At 35.2% G+C, this 12557-nt stretch overlaps 1 protein-coding gene across 1 annotated transcript in view; it reads right to left on the bottom strand.

Annotated features, from left to right (window-relative positions):
* The window catches only part of LRP1B (LDL receptor related protein 1B), a 1982574-nt gene that overhangs the window by 286827 nt on the left and 1683190 nt on the right, over nucleotides 1-12557 (bottom strand). Inside the window, 2 exon segments of the mRNA XM_047722477.1 lie at nucleotides 7492-7611; nucleotides 9839-9967. Coding sequence (XP_047578433.1) covers nucleotides 7492-7611; nucleotides 9839-9967 — 249 coding nt within the window.

Below are 12557 nucleotides of genomic sequence, written 5' to 3'. Positions count from 1 at the left end.
ACATTTGGTATAGGAAAGATGACTACCTCATGCCAAAAAACATAAATGTGCTATGACTTGTCTCTATTGTTAGAAAGTCTGACTTTCCAATTCCTTGCTATGCTTAGATGAAAATCAGTTTCAATATGCTACTGTCATTATATATACTTTATACAGAATAGCTTATGCTCAATCATATATTCATTTCTACTTTGCTCACACATTCATTACCATAAAATGGTTTCCAGCAATATGTTGTGAACAGGTGCATGTCATGCTATGTACATTAGATTAACTTAGGTGGGATTTTTATTCCAAATTCAAATTTTCACAGGTTGATTATGTAAATGTACAACTTGAAGGGCTCTTTGACTATGACACTTTTACTAGTGTTGATATTTTGAAGAGCCTATTTATTTATAAATAGAAATTATATCAATTGTAAATAGTTAAAATGCTACCTTAAGATATGCAAATTTTACTCAAGGGTGTATATGTCATTTGTATTTCATAATGCACTGTTCTTATTATTTTTAATTGTATCTTGCAATTGTATCCTTATTTGTGCTTAAATGATGATTAGAATAAGTGTTTTATTTACAATTTACAATTATAATTGCTTCAGTGTTTTCTTCATTAAAAATAACATCTTATCATATGAAACAGATAATGCTATTATGAGTAGAGATAAATACACTGTTCCAAACAGGAAAAAGAAATATTCTTCTTTTATTTCTAAAAAGCAAAATCTCTTCCATATACCTTTCTATTACATTTTACATTCAATATTTTTTCAATAGAAACAGTAAATGGCATACATAACATAGAAAGTAATCATGACAAGCATTTATATTTTGTTTCTTACTTTGCTGTCTGTCAGCAATCTCCTATTAAGAAGTTGTGTTCCACATGATTCCTTATAATCCCTTTATTTAGAAGACAGGATTCATTTCTCTGTGAAACAACATCCTAGATAGTGGTAATGTCTTCTATATAGTGGTAATGTTATAATACCCTAGAGTTTCCATCTTACACTCACAGAGGTTAAGGGTACCAGAAGAATTCTGATGGGAACAATCACAGTTCACCACATCATCTCCATCTCTCCCCAAATGTCCACAGAGCAGCTTCTATGTACATGGTAGGGAGTCCATCTGAGTGGAGATTGGTGGCAGATAGGATGAAGAGGCAAATTATGACATCACTGACATGAGGATAGCATCTTACACAGCTATGAGGGCTGAAGATCCAGCAGTATGCAGTAATGGAGTTTCAAAAACTGTACTGGGGCTCTCAGGTGAAAGTGAACATAAAGAATACCTTGTGAGAAGAGCAGAGATGTGGAGCAAGTGGAACCCAGTTTTAGATGGAAGTCTGAGAAGAAGAAAGAAAGGAGAAGAACTCTGACTAGGTGAAAAGAAATGGGAACTTTGAAGTTAAAATGAATGGCTATGAGATAATATTTAAAAGAAAGACATGGAGGAAATGATGAGGTAGGGGGTTAGAAGAACTAGGTAGAGAGCAGAATATTTGCAGGATGTGTTTTCTCCCATGTTCCAATGAAAAATTGGGCAAATGAATCTTGGTGAGGAGGACAGGGAGGTCTATTAGAGTATAGGCAATGTGCAAATAGGAAGCCTATCTTTTTAGTTCAAATACTCTATTCACAGGGTCCCTGACTTGGTATAGAATTTGAGAACCGCCAGAGGGTTAAATAGTGTGCTAAGACGTACTGGAATTGGACATACTAAGTGGTTGCAGAATTTCGCATGTAGCAGGGGCAAGATGGTTGTGGGGATTAACATCTCCAGTAACTGTAGCAGAGGGGGATGGGAGAGATCCAAGGGAATGCAGGAACTTTATTAAATAGTTAGGCAAATACCTCTTTTGCCAAAACCTCTTCCTCTGTGTTCCTTCAACTATATTTCCTCCTACTTTGTTTGGTCAATCAAGTATTGAAATTTGTTTCACCCTTAGGGTGATTTTTGAGGGAGAAATATATTGGATTCTCTAACTTGTCAAGTGAATATGAAAGTTTTCTGACAATTTTTCCTCAGGCTAAAGTCCTAAAAGAGAGAAAAGAAAATAATGTAGTCCAAATAAAGATAAGCCAAGTGAGAAATACTAGACTTTTCCCTCCAGATAGTCCAAAAGTAAAGTAAGCCTACGAAATGTGAGTGAAAACATACCGCAGCCACCCCAGGAATAGCAATGAGATACTACAAAGGAAGATCTGACAGGGATTGTGGATCAAAGTAGCACTAAGAGAAAAAGTAAAACCATTCTTCCCCTCACATACTTTCTTAATTTTACTATTTCATCCACTTTTTTTTTTTATCCCATGTCAGTTCAAATATTTAATGAGATAGGAAAGATATAACATTGGTCTTTCTTTCTGTGGTTTTCAGGACATTTCTTATGAATATCTTAAGTATATGTTTTCTCTTCCAACTTCCCTGCCCAGCCTGCAGCACAGGGCAGCTGACATGGAAAAAAAAAAAAAAAAAGAAAAGAAAGAAAGAAAAGTGTAGGGGGAAGAAAGAAAGAGAACATTAAATTTGCTGTCTTCTTCCTCTCTTCTGTTTACTTTCAAACCACATCTTTTCTTTAATTTACTGCTTAGGCTCTAAGGGTATGCAAACCCAGAGGAATGATGATTTCATCTATAGGAATGCTTATCCTTTTCCCTTAGCTTATTGTTCATGGAATCTTCAAAGGGTTGCTATGAACATGTGAAAAAAGAAAGAAAAAAAAAAAAAAAACTAACACCAGTTTCCTTCCCATCAGGTAGTCTTAGAACTACTTAGCTTTTTAGTCACCTAAAGTTGTCCAGGTGACCGAGGCAAGCTCATATACTACCCAAGGAGAGTAATTAGACCCACCTCAATAGGAAGGGAAGAGGGATATTGTGTATTCTCCCCCACTGATTCACCCAGCCTCTCACACATGAGAAGAAATCAGAGTGGCAAACTTTCTGAACAACTCTTCAGGTTACCCACCTCCACCCCGCCAGATAGCCTGGTATCTGGTAACACTCTCAGGGCACTAATAAAAGATTTACAAGAATTTAGGGTTTTGCTTCCCTTCAAAAGGAGAAGAAACCAAAATTGATTCCTTGGAACATTCATTTCCATTCTGCCCTGTGGGATAAGAATAATGATGCTATTAGTTACTATGAACAGCTAAACTAAAGAAATAAAAGTATAACAGTACGTCAAAAAATTTACAGATGATTTGCCTTTCTCCATAGCCTATTAAACTCTCTCTATGCATTGACTTTTTATTGTACTAATTTAAAATCTTTACATCTTACTTTATTTACACTTAAAAAATAATAGGTGGTGTGTGTGTGTGTGTGTGTGTGTGTGTGCACATCTGTGTGCCCACATGTGTGCACGCATATATACAACAAAACATTGCACACATATGTTGCCCCAATGATAGAAACAGAGAAGTATCTAGAAGGAAAGAAGCGGAGCAAGAACTCCTTTTCCATTGTTCCTGAGCCCCTCCTCCTCCTTTTCAAACTTCATCATCTTTTAAGTACTGTAAGGTTCCATTTGTTGGATAAATACACATCTGAATTATAAGACAGACTGGCTTATCCGATATGGACCCAGAGAAGTCTTTCCCCTAGCATGTGAAATGTGACTTACAAAGACACCATGTAACCACATGTAATATGAGGGAAAAATCAAATCCAAAAGATACAACTGTAATAAGTAAACTTTTATCTAAAAACCTACCCAATTGTTTATCCTAAAGGAGCTAGTCCACTTACTTAAATCTATTCATTTCTAGAAATAAGGTGTGTATTTGAGTTCTTACAAGTGCTTTTAGTTTCAAATGTCCTATATTATGGGAAGAACTTCAAGGCCAAAGTTTTTGTTGTTGTTGTTTTTAAGTTATGCAATTATTATGATTTTTATACTATTATTATCACAAAAGAAAAGTTTTAACAGAAACTTGATTCACAAATGGAGTAGTTCTTGCCCAAGTATATGGCTAAGATAGCTATAACACAGAAATCAAGAGTTTAGCCTAAGAAAGGGGTAATAATGTTTTGAGTTATTTTCATTGTTATTCAGCAGCTGGAATTGATGATATTAGTCAGAATAAAACCTATCTATATATCTGGAAGACTTATGGCTTCACCAGAAATATAAGAATTTAATATACACCTACCAGGTAGTAGGTGCTATATTTCATAAAACCAAACTCACTGACTAATTTATTTACCACATTTGAAATTTTTTTTTTCATTTTTTCAAGAAAATCCACAGTAACTTATTAACTTCCCATGGACTCTTTTATGACTTTTGTCTTAAAATCTACTTTCTGTATCTTTTGTTCAGTTCCTTCACATTCTAGCTTGATATTTTTATCTTTAACCTAGTTTAATATCTTTATTATATTCTCCTTTCCTGCTTGCAAATAACTGATAAAACATGTCCTTTTGGGGGTCTACTTTTAGTTTGCTTTCCTCCTTTATTCCAAATACTTATCCGTTTTTCTCTACTTATTCCCAGTATCTTACTATATTTTATCGGTTTTTTATCTTCTATAATTAATATGAAATAACAGTTGATTTAAAATCTGCACGAGTGTTTGGCTCTTCCTAAACTAGTGTCAGTCTTAGATAGTAAGCTACTCAAGTGTTTGGCTAACGTCTTACAGTCTAAGGTGGCAGAGTAACTTCTGAGCCCTTTTCTAGCTCCAAAATGGTCTGTGCACATTCTGTCCTCTTCCACAAATTTGCATCACCTTCTCCTGCCATCTGTACTTCACTATTTCCTTTACCATCAGTCTTTTCTAAAAATAGACTTATTAACTCTATTTACTTCTTTGCTATCCATTTTCTGTACCAACTCAAGGAGATCTGGCTTTTCTTTACCATTCCACTGAATTGACTTTCATGAAGGCAACAAAGAGATTATCTCCGATTTTCAAAGTTCAACGACTACCTAGTCTATACCGGCCTTCTTGCCTTCCCTTAACACATTAAAATGCTAACTGATCCTCCCTTCTTAATAATAATAATAATAATAATAATAATACTGCCTTATGAAGATCTTTCCATTAGTCCTGTGATTCACTTCTCCTTTTCTTATATTATTAATGTCTTTAATTTTTTATTTCAGTAGGTAATTCTGATGTACTCCCCTACAACTATTATTCTATACCTCCTCTGAGCTTTCTCTCTGTATTAAGTCCAAAATTAACACTTCTGTTCTAAATCTACTACCAGATCTTTATCTATCTAAATGTCTCTGGGACATTTCCATCTGAATGTCTACAGGTGCTCCACTGTGGGAATGCAAACCATCTTTATTATCATATCCCTGATCCCACATGAATAAAAGACCTAAAAAAAATTTAAAAATTAATGAAAGAGAAAAAATAATGTAAAAAGAGGGGGAAGAGTTCACAAAACTTGTCTATTCTTTTCCATGTTTTCTCTATCTTTATTACACAAGAAGACCTATTATGCCACCTTTTAAAATTCTGTTGTATCTGTCTCTCTTCTTTTTATTCTTAGCTTTGGCTGCTTTGATAGCCTCCTGTTTTACCTTTCTCATCTCAGCATTATAGTTTTCATTTGCACAAGCATAGCCCCCCCACTTTTTTTGAAATGTAAATTTGATTGTATTGGGTTTCTTTTAGACCTTTGGTAGGTAACTTTTTGGTGACTACAAGGTAAAGTTCATGTTCCTTAAATGGCATCAAAAAACACCTTCAGGGGAGCCTGGGTGGCTCAGTGGGTTAAAGCCTCTGCCTTCAGCTCAGGTCATGATCTCAGGGTCCTGAGATCAGAGCCCCGCATCTGGCTCTCTGCTCAGCAGGGAGCCTGCTTCCTCCTCTCTCTCTGCCTGCCTCTCTGCCTACTTGTGATTTCTGTGTCTGTCAAATAAATAAACAAAATCTTAAAAAAAAAAAAAAAGAAAACACCTTCAAGTCCTATCTCCTTCCTCTCACTTGCCTCATTATTTTTTAAACCACTTGCCAATATGCAGTCTGGCTCTAAACATTTCAAAGTATTTGCAGCTTTCAATGTTAGTCTCTCTACTTGGAATCACCTTCTATTTTGATCATTCTACCTTATTTATACTTTATTCCAACCCTCCACTCAAAACTTATGTTTTCATATCTGCAATCATAAAACCTGATATACACCTTCGTCTCTTTAACTATTTTTATTTGGAATTTGAACTTCGTAAGGGCAGGCAGAGGACTTATTAATTTTATGTCTCATCCTTAATGCATTTTACCCAATGAAATATGTTGGGGAATGAAAATTTTTAAAGGAAATTGGTTCAGAAAAATCTGTCTGGGGGAACCTGGCTGGCTCAATCGATTAAGTATCTGCCTTTGGTTCAGGTCAGGATCTCAGGGTTCTGGGATCAAATCCAGCAGCAGCAGCAGCAGCAGCTCCCTGCTCAGCAGGAAGTGTGCCTCTTCATCTCCCACTGCCCTTCCCCCTGCTCATTCTTTCTCTCTCTTTAATAAAGAAATAAAATCTAAGAAAAGAAGAGAAAAGAAAGGAAAAGAAAACTCTGTTGCATCCAGATTTTAAGAGTCCTTAAATGTCAGTCTAAAAAACTTGTTGTTTATTCTGCAAATATAAAGACTCCATTTGTAATTCTTTATCAGGGCCATGATAAAAACAAAAAACAAAAACAAAAACAAACAAAAAACAAGGTGAATGCTTACATAGTATTTTCTATATGCCAAGTTCTGTTCTGATTTTATTTAATATTAATATACTCATTTAATTATTGCCTCTTTTCTTACAGCTTGAGAAACTGAGGCACAGAGTGGTTAGATATTTTACCCAAAGACACAGAGACAGCATTGGGGTCGAGGTTCTGACCTACATCATCTGGCTTGATGACTGGTGTCAGTACTCACTCAGAACACATTTAGTAAAACATTACAGTATGACTACAACTTTGTGATTAACTGGAAAGAGTAGAGGCAGAGAGACCAGTTAAAGGACTATTCTGTTTATCTAGGCTCAAGGCAGATTGAAAGGGAAGATATTTCAAAGAACTGGATGATTTACTGATACATGAACTTGTGGGTGATAAAATGTAATAGAAAGAGGAATCAAGGATAACACCAAGGTTTCCCGTCCAATTGTTAGGAAAAGAATGAGGCCATGCGAAAAGCAGAGAACTGAGAAGTGAGGGAGAGTATTTTTGGAGCAGTACATTCACTGTTCCATATTCTGGTACAAATGTCCAATAAACATGGCAGTAGAACTGAAGAGGTGAGAAATAACAAGAGTTTTGAAGTGAGCAAAGGGACAGAAGCAGAATAGAGATTGTACTCATAATTTCAATGAACTGCAATAACTCCCCTCCAACAGCAATTAACAAAGTATGCTCTATCTGTACTGGCAGGGGCCATATACTGAAAGGGTGAAACTGTGATGCTCTCAGGAATACACTACGGAAAATGTTCAGGAAACACTTTGCATAATATTCCTAGGCTGATGCTGCATACATTTACCTTTACAGTCCAATTCATCAGAATTGTCCCCACAGTCATTTTCACCGTCACATAACTTGCTGTGAGGAATGCAACGACGGTTGTAGCAGGGTCTGAAACCTCGTCGACAGCTTCTGTTTTCTTATAAAGAAAAACAGAAACATCATTGGAGGTCTTACAGAGATATTTTTACAAAAAAGAAAATCACAGATGAGTTCTCATTTCATAATGATTGGATCGTGGATCTACAAAAGCAGCACTGTGCGGTATCATAGCTCTGGATTAGAATATTCATGAATTATCAAGGAATTCATTCATTAAAGTCCGTTTTGACTAAGTGCTTTAACTTGAGTGATTCATACTTGGAGATCTCTTCAAATTATACCCACATTATCATTTCTGATATTTGTGTGTCAGTACAGAAATAAACATATATTCAACTCTCAAGAAATAAGTCTTTACCTCAACAGTCACAAAGACACTCTCAACACCTATCTCCTATCTCCTTTGCATTTCGTAAGGCTTTTAGAACAAGAAAAAAAAAAAAATAGTGGCAAAATATGTATTCCGGAATCAGTGAATCAGAGGCTTACCTAATATCCATCAATTTCTCTTAAGAACCATCTAAAAATTCCTAATTTCCTAAGAAGAAGAATAATTACCTTCTGAATTCTGTTTACCTTAAAGAGAGTCTCCTGACACTTTCTGATTTCAGGCAGAAGGTACTAGCTGTCATTTACTGAACACCAATTTTGTGCCTGGCTCTATAATACGGAGCAAATATAAACATACATTTGTTTATTTAGGACTCTAAGCCAATATTCAAACTAAGTTTGTTTTGTAGTGAAAAACTAAAATATGGAGAAGTACCCTTGCTCATACTAGTCATACACTAGTGGGTTTAGGAACAAAGATTTAACTTCGGGTGTGATTACAAAGCCTAGAATCTATACCTACGGTTGTAAAACTACAGCCCACAGGCCAAATGCAGCCTAGTAGCCTGTTTTTGTATAGCTCTGACACTAAGAATTGTTCTTATATTCTAAAATAGTTGCAAAACAAATTATTTTAAATAAAGGATATTTCATAGAAAGCATTTTTGACCCACAAAACCTAAAATACTTAACTAGCTAACCCTTTGCAGAAAATGATTGTCACCCCCTGCTCACGTGACTATTATCTTGCTTCTCAGAAGGTAAAAATAATGTTAAATATATTCCTAAGACAATTCATAATCAATGCAAATTTGCAAGCTGATTATTATTACATTTTTATATCCTTTAATATTTTCATAGCATATAGGGCATAACCACTCAAATGAATATACCATTTGAGGTAAATTCACTAAAGTTTTAATTACAGATCAATTATGGGCAGATTACATCTGACTATGATTTTAACTGAAAATCTGTGATCCTGTAACAAAATGAATGAGAGGACTGCCTGCGAATTTCCCAAACTCTTCCCTCCTCTTATTTTAATCACTTTTTGATTATTTAGGTATAATTATTATCTAATCGAATAAAGGAGAAAAGTACAAACCAAATATAGCAATTTCATGTACAGATTCCTGAATTTTACAGAGCATACAATACCAATATTCTAATATTATAGTACAAAAATAAATCATACCAATTTAGAAATAATCTGGAACAATTCTACAGTAACTATTAATGCTTACACATATTCAACTTTCCAGGAAAAATATTGTTGTGATGAAGGTTAATATCAGTGGCTGACTGGGCTCAAAAAGCCAATCTCTACTCCCCTGAGAGAGTGAAAGTTTGACTATCACTTAATGTTATCACTTAGCGTCACCTACAGAGGCATAACTAGAGGAATTCATGCTTGATGAGGAGGATGGCTAATGCCATCAGCCTTTGAACCCAAAGACACTAGCCCTAGGCCAATCCTGGAGGCAAGAATAGGGACAACACTTTGATATCAACTCAACAACATGCTATTATTGACTGATAGTAGACTTTTGTGCAGGGTAAACTTACAATATACGCCAATGACTAAGAATTCTGACTTACATTTTTTAAGAATGTAAACCTAAAACCTACCACTTCGTGATAAGTAAGACAGCTTAAATAAAGGTCCCTGTTGTATTTAAACTTGCACTTTGTAGAGGGAAAGCCATGAGAAAATTCTTCACTGAATATCATGAGTCCTAAATAGGACATAAGGAGTCCCATTTGAACAAGAACAAAAGGCCAAAATCAATTACTTTAGACCTACATGGTAATGAGTGACATTAAGGAAATCATACATGTGAGTTAAATGGAGACAATCGAATCCAAAACTATGAAAATAATTCCAAACTTCTCTCTGAAGTGAGGACATACATCATATATGAGCCACTTACCACAGTAGAGCAGTTTTTCATCTGACTTATCCTTACAGTGAGGCACGCCATCACAGGTGAGCTCATAGTCAATACACTCTCCGTTTCCACACTCAAACTCTGAATACATGTTGCAAGATGAATTTTTAGCTGAAAGGGAAAAAAAGTCCATGTTTTGACTCAATAACAAACATTTCTGGTACCATAACATCTCTTTCCCTTAACATTCATTATAGAACTAAACTAAAATTTATCAAAATGTAAAATAAAATAAAGGGCAGTGGTTTATGACATGTCTTAATTAAAAAAAAATAAGAGGAACAACTTTTTGTTTGCTGTTTTTACATTCCCTCTCTAAAATTTTTGGGAGTTGCCTCACTTCATTTTTCTTTTATACCTATTGTATATTGGGGTAATTATTTTGTGACTGTATATGTGTGGAAAGAAGGATGGGCTTTGGGGGAGTATATTTATGCATCTTAGCATAGCCGTCTACCTTAAAAATAAATACTGAAAAAGAGCCAATTAAAGGAGCCCTGTACATATGGAGAGAGGATTTTTTATGTGTGTGTTTTCTTATTAAAAACTACATTCTTCAACACATTGGAATTTTCCAAGATACAGAGTTCTCAGTTTTATTTCTTTCTTTATTTTTGTTTGAGTATAGTTGATGCTCAACTTATTTCGGGTGTAGAGTTCTCATTTTTTAATGCTTGCCTTGATTTATCTCATCTAAATCTCCCTCCAGCTGATCTTCCTCCCCAACTACCTTTTAAAGAAGTCTCTGTAGGAATTTTCATTGTTCAGAAGTACTGGAATTGCTAAAAGTATCCTCATCAGCCTCTTGTTCTATCCATGGTGAGAGGTACCAGGGGCGGGATGGCCACACAGGGTCAGCGACTACTCCTTGAGATGCAGGGGAAACTGTGGGTTGAACTGGGGGAGGCCGAGCAACTGAAAAGCACGTGTAAGAGAAGCTTATGGGCTCCAGATGACTACTGCCATATGTCTCATTTCTAAATCTCAAGATTTTCTTAAGAAATTAAAAGTCCGAGTTTTTATGTGACTTGTCCAATCTGTGAGACCAGACCAATAGCAACAAAGTACAAAGAAACAAAACCCATCTTTCTACAGCTAGGTTTCATCCCTGGAATCCCAATATGTCACCCTTGTTTTAGAAAGATCTCTCCTGGGGAAAATGGACCTATTTTTATTCTTAAGCTATAGATTTACCAACAGTCATTTGGAATGCAATTCTGTTCTTGCATTATATGTTGTTTGCTTGCTTATACTCACTCCATTGCTCATTGAATAATTGTACAGCGAAATCCAGTCATACTAATTATATTGGAGATAATTAGAATTCATTTATCTCTACTAGTGCAGAAAACATAGCTTAATTTTATAATTTACTATCAATTTCTTTTCAAAGTTGTATTTTAGAAATATTCAATTACATGGCTACTAATACTACTTAAAGTTTCCAGTGTTTTATTTCTTTATTGTTCCTAAAATTTATCTCATTTTTACAGGTTATCTATTTATCTACCTATGACTTCTAACTGAACTCTTTCAATGTTCATTTTTTTCTTCACTTTCCAAAACAATTTTCTTTTTTTCTTGGTGCAGATTAAATTTGGTAGGGTAGAAAGTCATTTTAGAGAAAGTAACAAAGAATTTAAAAGTCTAAAAATATCATTAACTTCAAAGGAACAAGTGTTAAGAAGGGTACTGACATTACTGCACATGATCACATTCAAGCATGAACTGAACAAAATTCACTTACTGAGAGGCTACTGACTTTCCCAACTTACTGTCTACTTGCAGCATATCTTGTTTAACTTCTCACTTCTAACGAAAACTGTTATGATTGAAAATGCAAATTTTGGTTTTATAATCATTATGCCTTTGAGGGAAAATACAAAAAAAAGTTTTTATTATGTAAAATCAAACCTTATATAAGCACAATATGTGCTTAGTTATGTTCAATTGAAATAGCATTGAGTATTTTATGTTTCTTTGCAGAAACAAAAATGTGGTTCAGCTGTCCTCTAATTCTCTTACAAGGTAATTACTTCAATTATATTTGTTATTCTTATTTCAATTGTAGATGTTGATAAGGTTAGGAACGTTGTGTAAAATGGAATTGCCTCATCTTTCTGTCAAGAGTCATGACAACACATGCTTTTCCCTCCACTGTCCTGAAGGAGGTGTTAATAAATGGCCTTTCACCCCTTCAACAATGCCATTAACATTCATGAACTGCTCTGGATGAACTAATTCAGATGTGGACATAGATATGCCAGAAACATCCTCATTTCCCAAAGATGGATTTGACAAGAAGTCACTCTCCAGCCTCTTGGCTGGACCACAGGATTTCAATATGAATGCACCATGGATACAGGACGCTTCTATAAAGGTCTGTCTGCTCTGAGGAATCCAGTATCACTCTATAGTTGCATGTGGATACAACTGTGCTTGTTTAAAAGATAGTTTTCTTTCTGATTCATTCCCTCCCATCAATAGAGAGAAGCAGGTGGCTTAGTAGGGACAGATGTATCTAATCTATTTTGGAGCAAGGACAGGCATCCAGTGTATACAAATAAGCCTTGCTGTTTTGACTGAAAGCATTGCTTTTCTACTGGCCTGGAGTGACTTGTGAAAGAAACATGAGTGATTCTAATGCATGACTAACACTCCAGGCTTACAGATGGCATCCGATCCAGACCATTACAGCTGA

The sequence above is a fragment of the Lutra lutra genome, chromosome 3 (genome assembly GCF_902655055.1).
Source record: "Lutra lutra chromosome 3, mLutLut1.2, whole genome shotgun sequence".
In the NCBI taxonomy this organism is placed as follows: domain Eukaryota; kingdom Metazoa; phylum Chordata; class Mammalia; order Carnivora; family Mustelidae; genus Lutra; species Lutra lutra.
The sequence above is the reverse complement of the archived record's forward strand: the minus strand, read 5'-3'. Positions and strand labels throughout refer to the sequence as shown.